Raw genomic sequence first — 25,893 nt, 5'->3', positions numbered from 1 at the left:
TCACACTGGACAGACAGGGGTCCTGGGATGGACAGCTCGCACAGCTTCCCCACCTCTGGCACTGGATCAAGGGAGACCTCGTTAAAAAGAGATCCAGGATCCCATCTACATAAAGTAATGTTCTTGAAAAGAGAAATGTTTGTTAAATGGGCAGTGAATTTAATTTCCTTTCATTTACTGTTATGATGCAAGCAATTTGTTGTAGTGTTGATGAGATTTTTAAAAAAGTACTCAATATGAAATATGCAATATTTGGTTGTGCACCTTTTCTTTCTTGTTTTGGATTTTGATTTTTTTGTGTGCCTGAAATGCTCAATTGATGCAGATTTTAAATGAATAACTGCGACTCTAGGTCTGTCTTCCTAGGCTTCACAGCATATCCCCCCTTTACCTTGGGAAAGCTGATTATGTATCACAGCATTCCTGCTGTGGCGGTTGCCTGGGAAGCTGTGCAGACAGAGTAGTGGAAAGACAAAGGGAGATGGAAAATAATAATACCATCCTCCTCCTACTCATCATGACACAAGCTACATCCACTGTAAGACAACAACCCATACATTAGAATGGCAAAATATAATTTTCAAGGGTCAATTACAAATTATGGTGGAAAATAAGTATTTGGTCAATAACAAATGTTTATCTCAATACTTTGTTATATACCCTTTTATATGCCCTTTTCTGTAAGTCTTCACAAGGTTTTCACACACTGTTGCTGGTATTTTGGCCCATTCCTCCATGCAGATCTCCTCTAGAGCAGTGATGTTTTGGGTCTGTTGCTGGGCAACACGGACTTTCAACTCCCTCCAAAGATTTTCTATGGGGTTGAGATCTGGAGACTGGCTAGGCCACTCCAGGACCTTGAAATGCTTCTTACGAAGCCACTCCTTCGTTGCCCGGGCGGTGTGTTTGGGATCATTGTCATGCTGAAAGACCCAGCCACGTTTCATCTTCAATGCCCTTGCTGATGGTAGGCTTTGTTAATTTGGTCCCAGCTCTCTGCAGGTCATTCACTAGGTCCCCCCGTGTGGTTCTGGGATTTTTGCTCACCGTTCTTGTGATCATTTTGACCCCACGGGGTGAGATCTTGCATGGAGCCCCAGATCGAGGGAGATTATCAGTGGTCTTGTATGTCTTTCATTTCCTAATAATTGCTCCCACAGTTGATTTCTTCAAACCAAGCTGCTTACCTATTGCAGATTCAGTCTTCCCAGCCTGGTGCATGTCTACAATTTTGTTTCTGGTGTCCTTTGACAGCTCTTTGGTCTTGGCCATAGTGGAGTTTGGAGTGTGACTGTTTGGGATTGTGGACAGGTGTATTTTATACTGATAACAAGTTCAAACAGGTGCCATTAATACAGGTAACGAGTGGAGGACAGAGGAGCCTCTTAAAGAAGAAGTCTGTGAGAGCCAGAAATCTTGCTTGTTGTAGGTGACCAAATACTTATTTTCCACCATAATTTACAAATAAATTCATAAAAAATCCTACAATGTGATTTTCTGGATTTTTTTTCTCTAAATTTGTCTGTCATAGTTGAAGTGTACCTATGATGAAAATTACAGGCCTCTCTCATCGTTTTAAGTGGGAGAACTTGTACAATTTGTGGCTGACTAAATACTTTTTTGCCCCACTGTATTTCTCGAGTGATTGCCTCGCCTGGTTCACCAACTACTTGTCTGATAGAGATCAATGTAGCAAATCGGAGGGCCTGTTGTCCGGACCTATGGCAGTCTCTATGGGCATGCCACGGTGTTCAATTCTCGGGCCGACTCTCTTCTCTGTATACATCAATGATGTCGCTTTTGCTGATGGTGATTCTCTGATCCACCTCTTCGCAGACAACATCATTCTGTATACTTCTGGCCCTTCTTTGGACACTGTGTTAACTAACCTCCAGACAAGCTTCAATGCCATACAACTCTCCTTCTGTGGCTTCCAACTGCTCTTAATTGCAATGAAAACTAAATGCAATATGTGGACAACTACAAATACCTAGGTGTCTGGTTAGACTGTAAACTCTCCTTCCAGACTCACATTAAACATTTCCAATCCAAAATTAAATCTAGAATCGGCTTCCTATTTCGCAACAAAGCATCCTTCACTCATGCTGCCAAACATACCCTCGTAAAACTGACCATCCTACCAATCCTCGACTTCGGCGATGTAATTTATAAAATAGCCTCCAACACTCTACTCAACAAATTGGATGCAGTCTATCACAGTCTCATCCGTTTTGTCACCAAAGCCCCATATACTACCCACCACTGCGACCTGTACGCTCTCGTTGGCTGGCCCTCGCTTCATACTCGTCGCCAAACCCACTGGCTCCAGGTCATCTACAAGTCTCTGCTAGGTCAAGCCCCGCCTTGTCCCAGCTCACTGGTCACCATAGCAGCATCCACCCGTAGCACGTGCTCCAGCAGGTATATCTCACGGGTTCCCCCCTAAAGCCAAGTCCTCCTTTGGCCGCCTTTCCTTCCAGTTCTCTGCTGCCAATGACTGGAACAAACTGCAGAAATCATTGTAGCTGGAGACACATATCTCTCTCACTAGCTTTAAGCACCAGCTGTCAGAGCAGCTCACAGATCACTGAACCTGTACCTAGCCCATCTGTAAATAGCCCATCCAACTATCTCATCCCCATATTGTTATTTATTTATTTTTTCTCCTTTGCACCCCAGTACCTCTACTTGCACATTCATCTTCTGCACATCTATTACTCCAGTGTTTAATGCTATATTGTAATTACTTCGCCACCATGGCCTATTTATCGCCTTACCTCCCTTATCTTACCTCATATGCACACACTGTATATATACTTTTTCTACTGTATTATTCACTGTATGTTTGTTTATTCCATGTGTAACTCTGCGTTGTTGTATGTGTCGAACTGCTTTGCTTTATCTTGGCCAGGTTGCAGTTGTAATTGAGAACTTGTTCTCAACTAGCCTACCAGGTTAAATAAAAGTGAAATAAATCAAATTAAAAAAATATATTTAAAAAAAATAAAGCCAGAAATGTAGTACAGCAATGGTAACGTCTTATTATATCGTAAGTCATTTAAATATACCGCCTTAAAACTGTCATCACATGCACCTATGCTTTGCTTTGGCTTTGTTTACAAACATTAAACCAGCTACAGTAGCTCAAGCAGATCATACGACCGAAGATACTGGTAACCTTTCATCTGTGGCGTGACAGTTAGCTAGCAAGCTACTTACCAGAACGCCGGCAAAAGCACACTGTCTTGTGACTGCACAATTGGTGGCTGACTAAATACTTTTTTGCCCACTGTAAAGGCTGTTGAGTCTGCCGATAAGAATGTGGTGATTGACAGTCGAAAGCCTTGGCCAGGTCGATGAATACGGCGCACAGTATTGTCTCTTATCGATGGCGGTTATGATATCGTTGAGGACCTTGAGCGTGGCTGAGGTCTACCCATGACCAGCTCTGAAACCAGATTGCATAGCGGAGAAGGTACGGTGGGATTCGAAATGGTCGGTAATCTGTTTGTTAACTTGGCTTTCGAAGACCTTAGAAAGGCAGGGTAGGATAGATATAGGTCTGTAGTAGTTAGAGTCTAGACTCTAGACTCTAGAGTGTCTCCCCCCTTTGAAGAGGGGGGTGACCGCGGCTGCTTCCCAATCTTTGGGAATCTCAGACGATACGAAAGAGAAGTTGAACAGGCTAGTAATCGGGGTTGCAACAATTTCAGCAGATCATTTTAGTAATAGAGGGTCCAGATTGTCTAGCCCGGTAGATTTGTAGGGGTCCAGATTTTGCAGCTCTTTTAGAACATCAGCTATCTGGATTTGGGTGAAGGAGAAATGGGGAAGGCTTGGGCGAGTTGCTGTGGGGTGTGCAGGGCTGTTGACCGGGGTAGGGGTAGCCAGGTGGAAAGCATGGTCAGCTGTAGAAAAATGCTTATTGAAATTCTCAGTTATAGTGTATTTATCAGTGGTGACAGTGTTTCCTAGTCTCAGTGCAGTGGGTAGCTGGGAGGAGGTGCTCTTATTTTCCATGGACTTTACAGTGTCCCAGAACTTTTTTGAGTATGTGCTACAGGATGCAAATTTCTGCTTGAAAACGTTGGCCTTAGCTTTCCTAACTGCTTGTGTATACTGGTTCCTAACATCCCTGAAAAGTTGCATATCACGGGGGATATTTGATGCTAATGCTGGATTGTGAACCTGGATGACAGGTTATGGAGCAATTGCTGATGCAAATGGACAGTGCCTTCAGAAAGTATTCACACCCCTTGACTTTTTCCACATTTTGTTGTGTTACAGCCTGAATATAAAAATGATTGCATTTAGATTTGTTTGTCACTGACCTACACACAATACCTCTTAATGTCAAAGTTGAGCTTTCTTTTTAGACATTTTTACAAAGTAATTAAAAATGAAAAGTATTCAACCCCTTTGCTATGGCAAGCTTAAATAAGTTCAGTAGTAAAAATGTGCTTAACAAGCCAAATAATCAGTTGCATGGAATCTGTGTGCTGTAATAGCGTTTAACATCATTTTTGAATGACTATCTCATCTCTGTACCCTACACATACAATTATCTCAAATCAAATGATTGTATTTGGCGCAGGTGACAAATAAAGATTGATTTGATATCTGTAAGGTCAAGCAGTACATTTCAAACACAGTTTAAACCACAAAGACTAGGGAGGTTTTCCAATGCCTCGCAAAGAAGGGCACCTATTGGGTAAACATAAAAAGCATACATTGAATATCCCTTTGAGCATGCTGAAGTTATTAATTAAACTTTGGCTGGTGTATCAATACACCCAGTCACTGCAAAGATAAGTACATCCTTCCTAACTCAGTTGCCAGAGAGGAAGGAACGCTCAGGGATTTCACCATGAGGCCAACAGTGACTTTAAAACAGTTACAGACTTTAATGGCTGTGATAGGAGAAAACTGAGGATAGATCAACAACATTGTAAATACTCCACAATACTACTCTAATTGACAGAGTGAAAAGATGGAAAGCCTGTACAGAATACAAGTATACATCATGTTTGCATTAAGGCACTAAAGTAATACTGCAAAAATGTGCCAAAGCAATTCACTTTTTGTCCTGAATACAAAGTGTTATGTTTCTGGAAAATCTCTTCATATTTTCAAGCATAGTGGTGGCTGCATCATGTCATGGGTATGCTTGTAATTGTTAAGAACTGGGGAGTTTTTCAGGATAAAAAAAAGAGCTAAGCACAGGCAAAATCCAAGAGGAAAACCTGGTTCAGTCTTCTTTCCACCAGACACTGGGAGATTAATTCACCTTTCACCAGGTCAATAACCTAAATCACAAGGCCAAATCTACACTGGAGTAGCTTACCAAGAAGACAGTGAATGTTCCTGAGTGGCCGAGTTACAGTTTTGACTTAAATCTACTTGAAAATCTATGGCAAGACCTGATTATGATTGTCTAGCAATGATCAACAACCAATGTGACAGAGCTTGAATAATCTTTTAAAGAGTAATGTGCAAATGTTGCACAATCCAGGTGTGGAAAGCTCTTAGAGACTTACCCAGAATGACTCACAGCTGTAACCACTGCCAAAGTATTCACTCAGGGTTGTGAATACTTACGTAAATGAGATATTTCTGTATTTCAAGAAATCATTTTTAATAAATTTGGAAAAACTTCTAAAAACATGTTTTCACATTGTCATTATGGGCTATTGTGTGTAAAAAAATATATATATATTTTTTTTAATTCAGCCTGTAACGCAACAAAATCTGGAATAAGTCAGGGGTATGAATGCTTTCTGAAGACACTGTAACTATATGTAGTATGTGTGTAGGATCTTAATTTGAGACAGTTTGCTAGAGCAGGAAAATAATCATGCAGCAACAGGAAATGTGAATTATTATGTGAATTATAATTAATGCCCATTTTTGTAGGGGTTAATACATTTCTTTGTAAGGGAAATCAAGTCGGTGGAAAATACAAACTTCAGAAGCCTTTTTAAACCTCAAATATACACTACAAGTTTTACATTTCCTGCATTGCATGAAAGTTCTTCTGCAACAGGGTGATCAAATTAAGATCCCACATCTGTATGTATTAAAGTGAGCCTATTCCATTGGTGGTAGACACTTATTACGAGGAAAGCGCATGATAGCCATTAGCCACCCCTCATTAACTCAATAATAGAGTTAATGTGCATTCCATCTCTACAACATTCTTCTACTATAACAGGGTTTCCTGATCCTTGGGTATTACTGACTGTGACCGGTCAGCTGACACCAATTTAATCAGTTCCCAAGTGCTAATCTTACTGAAGTTTAATCGGTGGGTATTCTAAGCTGAAAAGGGCAGATAGCTTGTATGTGTCTGGTACAATAAAGTAAAGGGGTAACACTGTCAATCACAGCTTAAGTATTTGACAGACAAGTCTTTCTGATGCAGTGTGCACAGTGCAGGAAGGTTGTTGTAGGGATAAGTGTTTTAGCATAAACCAATCACATTGAGGCACTAATATACTGTAAATATGCTGTGGGCTGATAACTCTAACCGTATCCCCCTTGATTCTTGCTAATGAAAAGCGTGAAAATCTCAGCGGTAGGCAGGAGACTGCATTTGGAGCAGCAGAAGCACATGGTTCAGATAATTGGCCAACATATTTATCCCCAGTGTTCCCCTCTCAAGGCCAGAGAACTTGGACTTTCTGTTGTTTACCCTTTTCCAAATGACCGGCGACCCTGTTCTCTGTGCTTTGCCGTTTAACCCTAAGCACTCTCGTGTGTGTCTCTGTCTCTCTCTCTCTCTCTCTCTCTCTCTCTCTCTCTCTCTCTCTCTCTCTCTCTCTCTCTCTCTCTCTCTCTCTCTCTCTCTCTCTCTCTCTCTCTCTCTCTCTCTCTCTCTCTCTCTCTCTCTCTCTCTCTCTCTCTCTCTCTCTCTCTCTCTCTCTCTCTCTCTCTCTCTCTCTCTCTCTCTCTCTCTCTCTCTCTCTCTCTCTCTCTCTCTCTCTCTCTCTCTCTCTCTCTCTCTCTCTCTCTCTCTCTCTCTCTCTCTCTCTCTCTCTCTCTCTCCAGTCCCCCCCCCACACACATCCAGTAAGTCATATTTCATCCTGTCATCCTTTTGACTCTACTCTCTCTATCCCCCCCCTAGTCGACGCTTTTCTCTCATTAATGTGTCTACTGTGGGAACGTGGTATCATCAAGAATAGAGGGCGTTACCAATTCTGAATCTCTTTCTAGAGTTTTACCGTCTGTAGAATTGTGGGGTTTTGTTTGACTCTGTTTTGGCTTTAGCTAACTAGTCATTGTCTTGCCTTGGCATGCATGAACACACATGAACGTTGGTCATTTCCTGCAAGAGGAGGCAACTTGGCACTTGTTTGCACATCCCTCACCTCAAGTGTGGGTCATCATTCACAATCAATAAGTGTCAAATAACAAAGCATCAGCATTGGTGTCTTTGCTCTAAATCTCTACAGCCAGACCCTACGATGGATAACACATGTACATTAGCAACTTGGCATATCACTTTAGAATGCAGAATATCACTTTGTGTGCATTTGCAGGAGTCCGACATACGTCGGTCAAACAAACCTTTTTGGGTGGGAAATCGATAGGTTTGCTAGGGACGAATCAATGAGATTTACAGGAGATTATTAACATTGACGCCCACCACTTAGTGTCGCAAGTGCATTATCGATCCTGATGTAGAGCAGCCGTTCAAAAGTGTTTGTCCTGTCCTCCCACATCAAGCACGAGTCAAGTGACCCATCTAACACTTGTTATGTACACTATGTCTTGTTTAACAAACGCCTGGTATTTCAACATTAGGATGTGCTCTATGGCAGATAAAGGATGTTTGAGTTGGGATTCATTTATTCATCTGGAAATTACGCTAGACCTCACTGAAAACCAGACCCTAGTTAAAAAATGTGAAATCCGTCAAAAATGAACACTGAACTGAGCCAGAGGCAGGTGACCCTGATGTTTCAACATGTCATGGCAATGAGGATTTTAAAAAAAAAACAAGCCTTGTTTGTCAAAGCAGGGAGGAAGATTCAAATTGAGGAAAGAAAAATCAACATAATTGTTTAGACCTTCAAACATATTACCCACTTGGCACAGATGTCAATTCAACGTCTATTCCACATTGGTTCAATGACATTACGTGGAAACAACGTTGATTCAACCAGTGTGTGCCCAGTGGGTAGAGACGTTAGAGACATATTAGAGACGTAACATATAGTCATGTCACACATCCAGTAAGTCTCACAACTGGATTCACTCTGTCACATATTCATTGTCATATATTTCATCCTGCCATTCTTTTGACTCTATTTTGGATGAATTTCCTGTCTTTTGTGAATGAGAAGGTGTGGTACACTACGTGATAACAATCTTAGATCCAGATGAATTCAAAGCATTGGGTCTAGGTGGAATCTTTCACCCCCAAAAAATGCCATCTGCAATCTGACACCTGAGCTGAAACAACAGGAGGAGTTGTCACTCTGAAAGAATAGGTGAAGGGCTTTTTTGCTTCTTATCTCAATAGGATCACGAAAAGTCTTCTCTCCCAGGTGAATTTCTCGCATTCCATCACCATGACTGACTGGTCTGAAAACTTTACATATGAAAAGAACACCACATAAGAAGAATCAACCCAGTGACAGGAAGTTGTTTTTTCAGCCCCCAATCCGGAATTTCGCAACCCATGGACTCGAGAATATCAGATAAGGTCTCCCTGTCTCTCACAGCGTATGTAGCAAGAGACAATAATATTATTCACTGAGCAGTCCCCCTTTAGGTCCAAGAATGTTGCCAAGAAAGACAGAAATGTGTAACAGCAGCTTTATATTGAATTTGAGCAAATTACATTAAGGCTGCTTTAAATTAGATAGTGCAGTTAACAAGGAGGAGGCACATATGTAGTATCTATAGAAACACTGAAGTGCCTCAGATGAAATAAAATAGCATAATGGTTTGTTTGTCAGTGTGTTTTCTAAGGGTTATTGGAGAGTAAACGTTGCGGTCATTGCTTAAAATTCACATGACTTATATTACATCTAAAAAAGGGCCATATATTGAAAGTGTGTTGGCGTATATCTGAGTTAAACCTGTTTTGACACTGATAGGACTCAGACAACTTGAAGAGAACAACTGTCTAGCACCAGGTTTGAGATAGTATACTCAAAACTCAAGACAAGAGAGGATCTCTACTCCAGGGGTGGCCAACACTTCCTGGAGAGCTACTGGATAGGCAGGTTATTGATCCAGCCCTGCCCTAACACACCAGTATCAGCTCTTTATCGAGACCTAAAGAGCAGCTGATTAGTAAAAATCAGGAGTGTAGGGAAGGTCTGGAACAAAAGCCTGCACACCCAGCAGCTCTCCAGGAGCAGGGTTGACCACTCCTGTTCTACTTCAACACACCAATTGCTGTAGTTATTACTGGACATAAGGACAACATGAAAAAAAAGTGAATCTAAGCCTGACAATGGTCTCTTTTAACAGTTTATTTACAGCTATTTATCCTGGGATTTGGTGGAATCTTTTCCAGCCAAAACTAATCTAGCCTGGTCTGTCCCATAAATTACTTTTATGATTTGCTAAATGAAAATAAGGGGATTAAGCCCAGGGGAAAACACAAATCTGTAAGTCTGCTCATGTAAAAATAGATACTTTTCACGCCCTGACCTCAGAAAGCCGTTTTATTTCTCTATTTGGTTAGGTCAGGGTGTGATGTGGGGTGGGCATTCTATGTTTTGTTTTCTATGTTTCTTTATTTCTATGTTTTGACCGGGTATTGTTCTCAATCAGGGACAGCTGTCTATCGTTGTCTCTGATTGGGAATCATACTTTGGTAGCCCTTTTTCCCTCCTTCAGGGTGGGTAGTTAACTTTATTTGTGGTATTTTGCCCTGTAAGCTTCACGGTTGTTTTCTCGTTTGTTGTTTTGTTGGCGTCATTTTTATAATAAAAGGAAAATGTACGCTCACCACGCTGCACCTTTGTCCACTTCTTTCAATGGCCGTGACAATACTAGAGATTTAGTCATTTCCATGTAAAAGGACCCATGAGCACTAACATGTGAAGTTCACAGGATCATGTAAAAATGGTTGTCAAATGAAAGTGTCAATATATATATTTTTTAATTAAGGCATATTTATATTTTCAACCATTTCCCATCACAAACATTAGGAATAAGCAAAGGCTTTGATTTCTGGTCAAACATATGGAAAAGGTTTTTTAAAAAGGTATTAGAAACACATCAAAAAACAATGCTGTTGAAAAATCCCTGCCAACTCATTTCATCATGTACTTTTTGATATTTTTTTCTGCCTTCTGTAAGTTTTTCAGAAACATTGCATTCTGCCTTGAAATTCCTTTACCTAATGAGGGACGATAATGAATGTTCACAGATGTAACAAGTAAAGGTAGACCTATCAATTAGTTATACTCAACTGTACAATACTGTTCTCTACTGTACTGTATTGTGAAGGCAATGTGTCATGTCATAGCTGACACCATTGTTTCTGCAGACATCATTGAATCTTAATTCAGAGCAGATATTTAACATTGTTTTCGGAAAACTTGGGCACATAAAATACGGATGATTTTTTTTTAACTCAACTTTGCATCTTCACATTTCTTCCAGTAAATGTGTTTTTGTAAAACAAAATGTGTAAATTGTTAAAAGTAGTCCTTGTGTATAGAGTAGTGTGGTTTGCTAAACTTTGAAATCAATGGTTTTTGTTTGGCATACATTTTAAGTGAGATTCCATTACCTTGGAATTGCCAATTTTCCTATACCCACAGTATCTAGAAGTGTTTGCACCAACTAACAAGTTTGCACTTGTTTTTGTTAAGTTGGGAATATAACACACAGAAAAAAGCCTAATCATAAAACTCTTAATTTAAACTTGACCTTGCATTAAACCGTCTTTCACCCTTGTTTTATCTTTATGTTCATTAAAAAAAAGTATTCCCTCATATACTTGCCAAAAATTTGCTTGCCAGAATTTTTCGAGCTAAATAAGTTGATTGCAATTCAACCAACAGAGCAGCCGTGATTTGTGAGATATGATGTTATTGGACTAACACCAATAAGTGTTACAGAGTAGACACAAGTGACCTCCCCCTGGGTGATATAATTGGATATTCAGGCCTAAAATCAATGGAGCATTATTTACTCTCCACACACTCAATAACAGATGATGCCTAAATGGCTAACAAGTGCTGTATTGACATTGTTCTTGAATCATATGTGGCACCACGTGTTAAATGTTAAAGTGTTCAAATTGATTTCTAATTCATTTCTAGCAAATACTGATTTATGGTTAATTCTCAAAAGGTTCGATTTCGCCTAGTGAAAACGGGATTGTGAAAACAGCAATGAGAAAGCTGCCCTCCTTGGTTGGAGAGGACATATAATTCGGGGAATAGACGATTTATGCTTGAGAGGCCAGCATTTTGACAGACTCTGGAGCCAAATGCCAAGGCTGGACAGTGTCCTTGTCGTACCATAGACATAGCTGATTAGAACTAATGCCGTAGACACAGCCACGGAGCTATTTAGGCAGATTAGTAAAATATATGCTAAACAACACTAAATCAACAAAATCCAAGTCATGATAGAAGAGAAACAAATCTCAAAGTTATTTGTTTACCAGCTTGGATGCTGCTCACTGTCATATAAGGCCATATATCAGGACCTTCTTGTTGTAACACCTGATGGAAGGTGGTTTAAGGTTCCACAAGTCAAACGGACACTGTGTTCTTTCGACAGGGGTCTGAAAAACTAAAACGGTAATAAAGGCATGGTCTAGTCATCCAACCAACTGAACACCTTTCCAAAATCAGAATAATTGTGATATCAAAACAAAACCTTCAAAATATTCAATCACTTCCAAGAAACGGGGAGGTGTTTGACATTTGACCAACTTCTTTTCAATGTACATTGATACTTCCTTTTAACATTTGAAACAGAGGTGTTAAAGGCATTCCAGGTAGGGTTAGAGTGCACAGGTTGATGGGTAAAACACTCTCACAAATGGAGCCGAGGGAAATTCCGCCCAGAACTTGACTCCACATGTTTCGAGAAAGAAAGAAATGTTTCCATTTCTCAAATAGATTGCTTCCGTTAAAAAATGTGTGTTACCTTTGTGTTGTTCTCTTTGCTTCTTAATACGCAACGGCAGCACGAGCCAAGAGTTTACCGTTTCGGCATTGCAATTCAAATTGAGATACCGCATAAACCAGACACAAAGAAGGGACATACAGACAGAATATGTAGAAGATTTCCACTTGAAGACCTTATGATACTTAATTCCGAGTTCCACCGTACCTTCTCCGAGTTGATACAAAAAAAACAATTTCATCATGCACCTGGTAGTCTATGGTGCTTCTACTATAAAATCCTTCAGTCATGTGTGTGCCCTATACCTATCTGGTTTTCTGTTGTAGTTCTTCCCCACTACACCAAGTGAGACCTTTTAGTGAGCATTCATTTAGCAGACACTCTTAATGGGTAAAGGCCAGATGAGCCTTGTGCGGCTGGCTGGTTTGACTGTTTTTACAACACATGCAGTCTGTTAGAGGCCACAGGCAGGGTATCACTAGGTAAACTCACAGGGTTCAGAGTGGCAAATGCTTTAGTTGTCCTCTGTCAACAGATTCTCAAAGAGGAAAACGTGCCAGAGGCTAAAACACAGGGCTGGTCATTAGACTGATGCCACAAATTGAGTTTGATGGACTTATCATGCACACCTAACCTTTATTTATTTATTTTTTTTTTTAACCTTTATTTAACTAGGCAAGTCGGTTAAGAACAAATTCTTATTTTCAATGACGGCCTAGGGTGGGTTAACTGCCTTGTTCAGGGGCAGAACAACAGATTTGTACCTTGGCAGCTCAGGGATTCAAACTTGCAACCTTTCGGTTACTAGTCCAACGCTCTAACCACTAGGCTACCCTGCTACCCTAACCAGTCCTATAAGTGCCTAGTGGAGTGGAGGTCAGTGCTACTTTTCAGGACAACAAAACTGTTTTATTTCCCTCTTTTGCTTTTCTCTGCATTGAAAGAGGACACCATTCACTGAGAGTATCATCTCAATGCTAAGGCTATCTGGTAAGGTCTATTAATATCCATGAACAATAATAATAATAATACCTTGGCATCTCTTCAGCTAAGTATGTCAAACCAGGAATAACATGCTTCCAGAAAATGGGAGCCGAAAAAGCTTTCTCCTCAAATGCATTGAAATAATATGTAACAGCTGCACAACAAAACAAAACCCATGATGGACCCTTGACACAATAAAATTACCCTGAAATGCAGACGGCTGCAATTGAGAACCTGGCAAGAGCTTTAGAGAACAATAGCTTCCATTGAATCAAAACAGCAGCAAACGTCACTGAACCACTGTCATATGAGAAGGTCATTACATTCACCAATTTGAGATGGGTCTTCCAATCAAATTAGCTATTTACTTGCATTAAATAATTGCGTTCATTTTATCAAGAACCTTGTTACGTTGTTATTAACACTCAGTTATTTAATTCTCTAAGACATTGAGGATCACAATTATACTGATAAACCAATGATACTTGTTATTTGCAGTGGTAATTCCATATGTATTTTTAGAAGTCTGTGTTATAGTGGAAACAGAGGGAACATGTCTAAGAAGTCAATGACAAATTAATTCAATTCAAACAATGTACTGAAGAGGAACACTAATTGCCATAGACACAAACCAGGATAATTGGGGTGTGAGCCTTAAGCAAGGGTCCTTCCAGGAGCTACCGTTTCTTCAAGCTGTTGTGTGAGGCCAGTCAAAGAAAAGGAACAGTCAGCTATTCTTACTCAAAGATGAACAATAACTAAATGATTGTCTAGTATGATGACGTCTGTTAATTACAGAAACAAATTATAAGAAAATCATGTCAGCATTTTATAGTTCAATTTACATCCATTTTAGTAGGCTACCCAAGAAGGAAAAATCATTCTTCATCATAAATGATAAAACATGTCAGACTTTATAGTGGCTCACTGTAGAAGGTAGTGAATGAAAAAAGGGAATAGACATTGTAACCACCAATTCCATTTCACCTACATCTAATATGACTGAATTCATCTGGCAAGCGGAACATGTTCTTTCCTCTAAATCACAGTTTATAAAGGAAACGACTGCTAAATATGTCTAATATTATAATGTTTTAACCCGAGACACTGTCTATCTCTCTGACTGCACTTAAAAATCAAGAAATGTAGAGCAGAATAAAATAGATACCAGAATTGTCCATCCATTTTGGTTAGAATGGAAATGTGTACCTGGCTGCCCAACAACCCCAGACAAATGACTAACCAGATCAGACACTTCCACAATCTGCTAACAATCTGGTGTGTTTTCAAACTAGCGGGAGTCCCAGACAGCTAGCACTCTGGCCAGATCAGAGGGTCTCCTACTGCAGGTGGTTGTCCACAGAGGAGCCAGGGGGACAAGGGGCAGTCCCTGCTCCATGGGGGACCCCGTCTGTCACCACCACCATCTGGACTGGAGACCCACTTTGGCACAACACAGGACCAGATTTGGTCTCCTCTTTCCCAGTGGTGGCTAATGTACCAAGACAGTTTAGACATGGAACAGGCAATGGACAGTCTCAAAGCAGTTCTGGAACGCCTGTGGGTTAATTAGGTACAAATAAACTATAGACTATTGCATTTAATTTGAAGTTTGATGTGTAATGTTTCATGTGTAAGGAGTGATGATGCAGCTTTAGTTTAGGCCTATAGTCATAGTGTTTCTGTTCAGAAAATGAAAAGTATTATTTTGGTTAGAAATAGCCTTAAAACTAACGCAGTGGCAGGGACAAACATTGCAGAGCTCTATGTATATATATAAAGTCCTTAAGCAGGTGTTCAGAAAATTAAATTAAATAGCTCTCAATTGTAGGCTATTAATTTGCATTTTTTTAAAGTTTAAAGTTTATATAAGTTTGTCTACTGATCAATAGAGATAAATACTATTGAAATCATGTGACACGTCTTCGGAATTAAGCTACATGATGTGGATGTCTCCTTTAAAAAAAATGTTTGGCAGACTTTTCCCCCGACCAATAAACAGGTTACTGTGTTATATCCAGTAGAAGAAGCATTGTCATTTAGAATTCCGTGTCAAACATTCCGTTTAAGTAGCCTAGGCTAACCTAGTACTAATTCCCACATTTTACCAAATTCCCCACAAGCAAAGTCGGTCTCACACCTACCTTTCTTGTGCGCTGTCAGTGTCACGCAGCAGCCCATGCAGAACAAGGCAGCAATAACTATTCCAGTTTCAGGTCGCATTGTTTCCAAAATGTGTTATATTCAATGAAATTAGAGAAGAAATGTATCCATAGTCTTGGGCGAACCCCTTTATGTGATGTATCTACCCCCACTTTACGTACAGGGGAGGTAAGAGGTGTAGTCTATTTGGGTGGGACTTCGTTGAACTGGCGCTCTCTCTTTTCCCGGTGATTGGTCCTCTTCCGTCTCTATCGCAGTCAGAGCAACTTTCAATTGTTTTGACGTCATTTGGAAGGAGTATAGTTCGAAAGCAAAGCAGTCAAGTGCAAAGTTATATCAAGCATGGTCTTTCACAAGCATAGGCCATTGGATACGTTATCTCAAATAGGCCTATCCCTGGCTGAAATAACATTTTATTAGGTTGATATGTTCATATTGCAAGTAGGATACATGCCTAGGATTCTTATTGCAAGCTATTGTCTAAACATTTTGAATTACATAGGCTACCTACAGTAGAAAAGAGGATAATATCTTCTTTCAATTGTCAACTTTATTTGTCAACTCCTAATATTGCGAAAATTGCACTCATTAGAGATAATTACACTCACTGAAGCAGAGTATGTGAGCTCCCACTCATCGCTCCACGTCTTTGCGCACCGCTCCAGTGCTCAACCTCCTTTCCCCACTCCACTAAAAATCGCTCATAGAAGTGCTCATAGAAAAAATGAACTGCTGCTCCAAATTCGTTCCATTAATTTTTTGTTTAAGAGATCATATAACAAACACCCCTTCTACCTTTGTGTCTATGTAACATTTGGTTTGGAAGTAGGTTATCGTAAGAAACGTCAACATTTCAACATGTCATAGGCTATTAAACAAGGACCTACCTGATGATATGTGGCCACTGTGTTTAAAAACAACTTGCTTTTTGTCGAATCTATTGATGATCAGATAATTCAGTTGTAACTGGCTCTGTTGCACTAAGGGGCGCGATGCCCCACACAAATCTAAGCGGGCACAAAGTATGTGAAGATGGCAGCGGGGTGGACCGGAGGGGGGGATATGCCCCCATCTGGAAGTTGGAGAATTTAGCACTTTTCAAACACCTGAAACTGCTTTTTCCTGCAATCATTGTGCTTTTTTTGGGGCATATCCAAGCATACCTCTTGAGCTGTCTGTATCCTCCTGACTGGCGGTTCTTTTTTTAAAGAAACTAGATATGCTTCTCTGCATCTCTGCTAAAATCTGGGTAAAATATTTAAAGGAATGTGAGTCTTATTCAGTACATTTAGCAATTGCTTGCATTTCTGAAGTCTACCAACCTAGCTACTCTAACTTAATTGATAGCCTGAAAATGCTTGGTAGCTAGTTATAAAGTTGGGAGATTGGGAAACTGGCTTAGCTAAAGCCAACTTCATAAAAATTGCTACAGATGTAGGATCTTCATTTGATTACCCAGTTGCAGGAGAACTTTCCTGCAATACAGGACATTTTTAACTTGTGGTGTATTTGAGGTTTAAAAAGGCTTCTGAAATTTGTAATTTCCACATTCAAATTACAGACTATTTTACCTTACGAAAAATGTATCAACCCCTACAAAAATATCAATTAATTCGATTCCAAATAGTAATTCACATTTCCATCTGTAGGTGGTTAGTAGTATAGGGTTTTGGGTTTTTGGGAAAATTTGACCAGGAAGATTTTAATTTTCCAGACATTTGAAAAGTTTACCGGACATCCCTCAAATCCGACTTGGCGCAGTCAGCGCCATCAATAAATGAGTGACGTTGACCAAATGAGCCACATTTACATGTCCTTAAAAACAGCCTATAACAAACTACAAAAATACTATTCCTTGTGTTTTGATGTGTAGTATACGCAAAACTTTATAGTCAATTATTCTTAAAATTGTTTTTCCTAAAACAATATTCGTCCACCTCACGGTTCAGCTGTCGGTGATTTGAGCACAAAATGCATGAGGGCATTGCATGCAAAGGCCTAAAGGCCTTGGAGTCCACTGTATGATATTCATGTAAAAAAAAGATATATATATATATATATAAGGAAGAGAAGATTAGGCCCAGCTGCAGAGAGAAATCGAGAGAGATAGAGATATGCCAGTGGCATGCCATGACACCAACATACATTTCTTTATGTCAGATGGCTACTGCGTCTGCTATGCGGATATAGCCGTACAGGAGGCTAATTCGTAAATTATCTGAATATTTTGGATAAAGATAAGCATTATTTTGTTATATTATAGGATTAACTCTGGTAGGCCTGAAACATTCTTTCTCACCTCAAGTTCATCTGTCAGTTGGAGCACCAGTGAGCACAGCCTTCATAGGCCTGCAGTAGCTAAATCTTAATAATATCCCCACCACACCACACCAAACCATTCTAAACTTTATTAGGGTAATATCAGATGTAAGTCAAGCCATTGTTCATTAGAGAAATATGAGAAGGATGTTATACTGAGGGAAACAGCATCACAGTTGGAACTGAATTTGGCCAAAGAAAATGGCTAAATAGAATTAAACAAAACCCTTACGATCTGGTTTAAACCTTCCCAAACGTTTTGAACAGGCTATATTGCATTAATTACCAACAAAGGCTAGTGCCTACCGTACTCAACAAATGACATCAATAGGCTAATGTTATTTATTTTACGACAGGCCTACTTATAACCTACACTATATATACAAAAGTATGTGGACACCCCTTCAAATTAGTGGATTCGGCTATTTTAGCCACACTCGTTGCTGACAGGTGTATAAAATAGAGCACACAGCCATTCAATCTCCATAGACAAACATTAGCAGTAGAATGGCCTTATTGAAGAGCTTTAGTAACGTTCAACATGGCATCGTCAAAGGATACCACCATTCCAACAACTCAGATGTCTTCCTTGCTAGACCTGCCCCGGTCTGCCCCTGTAAGTTCTGTTATTGTGAAATGGATACATCTAGGAGCAATAACGGCTCAGCGGCGAAGTGGTAGTCCACACAAGTTCAGAGAATGGGACTGCCGAGTGCTGAAGCGCGTAGCACGTAAAGATTGCCTGTCCTCGGTTACAACACTCACTACCGAGTTCCAAACTGCCTCTAGAAGCAATGTCAGCACAATAACTGTTAGTCGGGAGCTTCATGAAATGGGTTTCCATGGCCAAGCAGCCGCACACAAGCCTAAGATCACCATGTGCAATGGCAAGCATCGGCAGGAGTGGTGTAAAGCTCGCCGCCATTGGACTCTGGAGCAGTGGAAACTTGTAGTGTCTTTGGACTGATGAATAACGCGTCACCATCTGGCAGTCCGACGGACAAATCTGGATTTGGCAGATACCAGGAGAACTTTACCTGCTCTAATGCATAGTGCCAACTGTAAAGTTTGGTGGAGGATTAATGGTCTGGGGCTGTTTTTCATGGTTCGGGCTAGGACCCTTAGTTCCAATTGAAGGGAAATCTTAACACTACGGCATACAATGACATTCTAGACGATTCTGTGCTTCCAGCTTTGTGGCAACCGTTTGGGCAAGACCCTTTCCTGTTTCAGCATGAAAATTCCCCTGTGCACAAAGCGAGGTCCATACAGAAATGGTTTTTCAAGAAGAACTTGACTGGCCTGCACAGAGCCCTGACCTCAACCCCATCTAACAGCTTTGGGATGAATTGGAACGCCAACTGCGAGCCAGGCCTAATCGCCCAACATCAGTGCCCAAACTCACTAATTATTTTGTGGCTGAATGGAAGCAATTCCCCACAGCAATGTTCCAACATTTAGTGAAAAGCCTTCCCAGAAGAGTGGAGGCTGTTATAGCAGCAAAGGGAGGGACTAACTCCATATTAATGGCCAAGATTTTGGAATGAGATGTTCGACGAGCAAGTATCCACACACAAGTTTGGTCATGTCGTGCTTCTGAAACTTAATACAGAATATTTTTATTTTTAAGAGGACAAATCTGGGCATGACGCCTCCCGTTGCGCTCACATTTTACAGTCGATAGACAACTTTACGACTGTTACAAACTTAGTGTCACGGTCGTGAGAAAAGACGGACCAAGGCGCAGCGGGATTTGAGTTCCACATATTTATTTAAAGTGAAACTTCTAAACAAAACAATAAACAAACACCGACTATGAACAAACAGAGCGCACATCAGCACTCAACAAAAAAAATATCCCACAAAGCAGGTGGGCGAAAGGGTTTCCTACATATGATCCCCAATTAGAGACAACGAACATCAGCTGCCTCTAATTGGGAACCATACTAAGAGCACCAGCATAGAAATGAAAAGACTAGAACACCCCCCTACTCACGCTCTGACCTAAACACCATAGGGCCCTCTATGGGCTCTCTATGGTCAGGGTGTGACAGTACCCCCCCCCCCCCCCCCCCCCCCCCCCCAAAGGTGCGGACTTTCAAAACCTGAAACCAAATGGGGAGGGTAGGGTGGGTGACTAGTGTCGGCTCCGGTGCGGGTCGTAGCCTCCGCCCAGACCCCGGATCCGGCCATGGCGCCGGGCTGAACTCCGTGCCTGGACTGGGCATCAGCGCAGAGGCAGGCTCCGGCCTTGGAGTGGTACTGGATGCCGTGCCTGGATTGGGCATCGGCGCAGAGGAGGGCTCCGGCCATGGAGCTGGGTTGGACGCCGTGCCTGGACTGGGCACCGGCGCAGAGGAAGACTCCGGCCTTGGAACGGCACTGGTCACCCTGCCTGGACTGGGTACCGGTGCAGATGGAGCCGGCCCAGATGGCACCGGACTGATGATACGCTCTCTCCGGTAACCCTCATTAAATTCCTCCACCGTTTGCCTTTCGGGCTCTTGTACTCTCCGCTGCTCAGCCGACAGGTATTGGGGTTTCTGTGGCCGCGGGCCCCAGCGTCATCACTGTCCTTCCTGAGTCCTCTGCGACTCCCGCCAAGGAAGGGTCTCCCATCCTCCCATGTCCAAAACTCCTTTACCTCATGAACACGCTGCTTGGTCCTTGCTTGGTGGGATATTCTGTCACGGTCGTGAGGAAAGACGGACCAAGGCGCAGCGTGATTTGAGTTCCACATATTTATTTAAAGTGAAACTTCTAAACAAAACAATAAACAAACACCGACCGTGAACAAACAGAGCGCACATCAGCACTCAACAAAGAACCAAGGGCTCTCTATGGTCAGAGAGTGACACTTAGACTCATCTGTTTTTATCTTTTCAAACTGCTCCTGCACTAAAAGTGCATTACCATAATTTTCACAATTTCACAGTATGATTACAACCTCATAGTGTGACAAAAATGAAAAAAAAACAGTCACGTTTCTGATTACAGTGGGCCTTTAACATAAAATATCAGCTGTCAAATTTAGAGTACATTTTATCAGTGAATGTAACGGAGTTAAAGGTAGACTCAGCAACATGACGTAAATGCAGAAAGTAAACAGCATAGTGGGTCAATTTCCGCAACAACTAAGAGCGTTGAAGCACGAGGCTCAACTTCTCCACTGTTTTGGTGCCGTGGATCCCACACTGTAAGAGCGTGAAGCGAACCCATACACATGTGTAGATACCGGGTGTGTGACTGTGTGAGAGGGAAGTTTTCCCTGAGTCTACCTTTAAGACATATTACAGATGGATGTTTGTTAAACAATTTGCATTGTGAAAGTAATGTAGAATTGCTTATAATATCATATATCCACGGACCACAGGTTGGCAACTACTGAAATAGGCTTTGAAAAAGCAACTGTAAGTACCAGTCGACGCAAGTGCCACTGGCTGCTGGTAAGCTTTCTTGACTTGGACATACATTTTTGCCAACACATAGCTAACCTTTGTTTAACAGCTGTTATTAGCGAAAATGTGTTTGGCGTTACCTTGCTAGCTAATAGGTTATGTTAGAGTTTACACTTCAACTTCCAATTATAACGTGGGGATGAGGTAAAAATAATGAATAACTATTTACCAAATCTATTCATTTTAAAATGTTGATTACTTTTCCTTGTCTTTACCTGATGTACAAGACATGTCAAAACTATTTTTGTTACAAACATATTCGAGCGACCCGCACAGACAGCTGTGTGTTTTGTGTTATGCTGTTAGTTGGTTGTGTTGTGCTTACCAGTACCCAGTGTTAGCAGTTTGATTGGCATATCAGACCCTGTGATCTGCCAATCACGGAAATAGTCAATGTCCTCTTGTTCTTTGGAAAGAAAGAAAAAAAACACACCACAACTCTGAACAATTTGTTTAAGATTCAGGTAATGGCAGGCTGATGGCACAACCACGGAACAAGTATGTACACCGCCCTCAATGCAGAACAGTGAATCAAAACATTCAATACAACGCTACTGAATCAAAAAACCAGTACATTATGGCAACATACATCATCCTACCAGGGCATGATATCATTTTATATATTTGTTATCACTAAAACTATTAATAAATCACTTTACATCAAATGCAGTTTGAGGTCTACTGTGTTGATTAGGAGTAAACATGAGAGGCCCTCACTGGCCCTTCAATGCAACATGCATGGGGGGGAGCATTGCAAGTTAAGACCATGTTTAGCCATTGTTCTCTTTCTTACATCTGGTTTTCACAAGAGAAGGTCATGGTTGTTTTATACAGATATCTTTCATTTATTTGGTGTGGGCTACGGCCAAACAGTAACTTGTGTGGAGTTGGGTTAATAAACCGTGAATTCGTAAACTCAGTCCTCTTTCTGGACAATTGCTCCTTCATGATCTAGCCAGGTCATTACAATATGATTGAGGTCCCTGGGTTGCCGGTTTCCCTGAGTAAGAAAAGGTTGAAGACCGCTTGTCTAAGACACCACTTTGTTTGTTGCTTTAGGTTTCTTAAGGCATTTCAGCTCACTCACTGCAAGGGAATGTCAGTAAACACTGTCTGATTCCATAAAATCCTTGTTTACACCAGGTTCTAGCATACGTCTTTTTTCCAGATCTGGTCCACCATCTGATTATGCCCCAATTTTTAGACAGGTATAGACGGTTAAAGACACATTGTGGTCTGATTGTGATCAGATCTTCCTGACCACCTCCGGAGGTAGTCAGGGAGCCATTGTACCTGGATATCAATCAAGCGTAAACAGATCTCTATGGTCAAACCATTTAAATCATCATTATACCAGCCTCTAAAGTCATTGACATGTAGCACCATTGACTTATGGCATCAATAATTGTCTTAAAATAAATAAATATTATTTTGAAAGAATATCTGGTTAATAAGCTGCATACAGGGAGGCACCAATACATCTGGTTTCAATGCAGACACAGTGGAGGGATAAGAGACACATTTTACTACCATTTGTAGATGCAACGGCTACAATGTGATAGCCTGAGTCATGCATATGATGCATATCAAATGTCTATCACAACATGCCCTTCTAGGTTGATGGGTCTGTTGAGCAGGTTAATGCACCCCCGTATTTCCTCTGAGCATGTAAATGTCAAATAAACCACAAATGCGTGTGTGACCCTCCTACCCCAAGGCAGGCAAGATTAGTTCAATGCTCCGCTCAACTACTGTAGGCTGCCTTTACCCATCTGTATTCTATTTGCTATCAATTATTCTGATGGCAGTCTTGATATCAACCCACATAGAACCAGTCTCCATGAAGAAACGACCTCAAACAAGTGATTGCTTGATTAGGATGACACAAAAAAATGTATGCATCAGACGAATAGTCAACATCCTCTTGTTCTTTGGAAAGAAATAAAAATACCACACCACAAGTCTGAACAATTTGTTTAAGATTCAGGTAATGTCAGGCTGATGGCGCAACCAAGGAACAAGTATGTACACCGCCCTCAATGCAGAACAGTGAATCAAAACATTCAATACAACGCTACTGAATCAAAAAACATATTTCCCGTACACAATTTCTATCTTCGTCCATGCAGTGGGGAGACACATAATTTAATGTAGGAACCACTCAATTTGTTATCACTAAAACTATCAATAAATCACTTTACATCAAATGCAGTTTGAGGTCTACTGTGTTGATTAGGAGTAAACATGAGAGGCCCTCATTGGCCCTTCAATGCAACATGCATTATTAAACTGTTTTGATTATACTTTTTCTAGTTTAAAAAGGCTTTCAACATGCACAATGAATCACTTTGCGAACAACGCATTTCTGAGTACACAAAGCTTTAAGGCAAATGGGTTACCTTTTTTCTTTAAAGTACATTAGGCGACAGTGAAATAAATTAATTTGGAAGTGCATTCTTACCCACTGAGCGGAAGCATTAAGTCAAGACCCGCAGAACAAAAATCTTGACTGAAATGTCCACTTTTAACACAATTACAACGGCATTTATCCAAGAAATGTGTGGATAACTAATTTGAATATCTCTGTCTTCCATTTTGTTTACTTGTCTTACGGTTGCTGGGAAAAGACTACAGTAAAGGAAACATAATCCCACATTGCTAAATAACAGAAACTGTCCAACCAAGGTCACCTGGATCATAACGCTAACAGGTTCACCAAATGTCTTAACCAGGATGAGCATCCAGTGGGATGACTACTGTGTGAGCAACATAAATTAATTGCTCTGTCAAATGTGTTAAAATCAGAACCTGCAGTCTATGATAAGGTGAGAAAAGTTCAGTGGGAAAAGACCCCAGGTTAACTCTGACTGAGGATGTGAAGTTTGAAACGTGTTTCAGTATGCGATCTGCTTCAATATAATACACTATACATCTTAGAAGTTGTTCTTCTTGTGGACAATGCAAAACAACATGTCCTTAAATATACAGTGCCAGTCAAAAGTTTGGACACACCTACTCATTCCAGGGTTTTTCTTAGTTTTTTTGTATTTTCTACATTGTAGAATAATAGTGAAGACATCAAAACTATGAAATAACACATATGGTATCATGTAGTATGCAAACAAAGTGTTAAACAAATCAAAATATATTTTATTTTTGAGATTTTTCAAAGTATCCACCCTTTGCCTTAATGACAGCTTTGCACCATTACTGATTACAATTTCAGATAGGTAACTAGTAACTGTAACGGATTACAATTAGAAAGTAACCTACCCAACCCTGTGTATCCACACCTAAATGTATATGGCTGAGTACATACTCTTTATTTTTACAATAATAAGGAGATTCACATGCAGAGACTCTGACACGCTGGCATTGGCACATGTGCACCAAAGTTATTATAGATTTTTGTTTATATTTGTTTCTATGACTTTTTCCATTTTTATTTTTAATGCAGCTAACTTTCAGTCAGTCTTCAAACCTGATTTTGTCACATAGCTAGGAGTGGTGGGTGTGGAATCAGGCGCAGAGAGCAGATGTTTCGGGAAAACCGTATTTATTCGGTTGAAAATGGTCACGCCAAAATAGACAGGCGAAAAAGGCCGACCCAAAACAGGACACCAAACAGTCTGGAAAAATGCACAAACAATAACCATCCACGACAAAACAGAGAACTAGCTGGCACAAAAGCAGGAGGGCATAAACGGCTTAAATATCCCTGCAATAACCCCCAAACAAGAAACAGGTGAAACCAATAAAGACATAACCAACAGAAAAAGGGAATCGGTGGCAGCTAGTAGACCGGCGACAACGACCGCAGAGCGCCGCCCGAACAGGAAGAGGAGCCACATTTGTTGGAAGTCGTGACAGATTTGGTAGGTTTTTATTTAGTTTAAACTCCTAGAGTCTATTGACACCCAGGTGCATTAATCTAAGTAACATAATAAAACAACATTTAAAAAATCCTTCAGTTTAAAATACAGTCGTGGCCAAAAGTTTTGAGAATGACACAAATATTAATTTTCACAAAGTCTGCTGCCTCAGTTTGTATGATGGCAATTTGCATATACTCCAGAATGTTATGAAGAGCGATCAGATTAATTGCAATTAATCTGAAAGTCCCTCTATGCCATTCAAATGAATTGAATCCAAAAAAAGAAATTCCACTGCATTTCAGCCTTGCCACAAAAGGACCAGCTGACATCATGTCAGGGATTCTCTCGTTAGCACAGGTGTGAGTGTTGATGAGGACAAGGCTGGAGATCACTCTGTTATGCTGATTGAGTTCGAATAACAGACTGGAAGCTTGGAATCATTGTTCTTTCTCTGTCAACCATGGTTACCTGCAAGGAAACACGTGCCGTCATCATTGCTTTGCACAAAAAGGGCTTCACAGGCAAGGATATTGCTGCCAGTAAGATTGCATCTAAATCAACCACTTATCGGATCATCAAGAACTTCAAGGAAAGTTGTTCAATTGTTGTGAAGAAGGCTTCAGGGCGCTCAAGAAAGTCCAGCAAGCGCCAGGACCGTCTCCTAAAGTTGATTCAGCTGCGGGATCGGGGCACCACCAGTACAGAGCTTGCTCAGGAATGGCAGCAGGCAGGTGTGAGTGCATCTGCACGCACAGTGAGGTGAAGACTTTTGGAGATGGCCTAGTGTCAAGGGGGGCAGCAAAGAAGCCACTTCTCTACAGGAAAAACATCAGGGACAGACTGATATTCTGCAAAAGGTACAGGGATTGGACTGCTGAGGACTGGGTTAAAGTCATTTTCTCTGATGAATCCCCTTTCCAATTGTTTGGGGCATCCGGAAAAAAAGCTTGTCCAGAGAAGACAAGGTGAGCGCCTCCATCAGT

At 40.8% G+C, this 25,893-nt stretch overlaps 1 protein-coding gene across 1 annotated transcript in view; it reads right to left on the bottom strand.

Moving 5' to 3' along the window:
• Positions 1-15,484, bottom strand: part of LOC139367016 (melanoma receptor tyrosine-protein kinase-like) — a 54,623-nt gene extending 39,139 nt beyond the window's left edge. Inside the window, exon 1 of the mRNA XM_071104868.1 lies at positions 15,240-15,484. Within this exon, the coding sequence (XP_070960969.1) occupies positions 15,240-15,318 (79 nt within the window). The 5' untranslated portion in view covers positions 15,319-15,484. The remainder of the gene's footprint in view (positions 1-15,239) is intronic.
• Positions 15,485-25,893: the final 10,409 nt, after the last annotated feature.

The sequence above is a fragment of the Oncorhynchus clarkii genome, chromosome 15, assembly GCF_045791955.1.
Source record: "Oncorhynchus clarkii lewisi isolate Uvic-CL-2024 chromosome 15, UVic_Ocla_1.0, whole genome shotgun sequence".
Classification (NCBI taxonomy): domain Eukaryota; kingdom Metazoa; phylum Chordata; class Actinopteri; order Salmoniformes; family Salmonidae; genus Oncorhynchus; species Oncorhynchus clarkii.
This window is presented reverse-complemented; position numbering and strand designations above follow the sequence as displayed.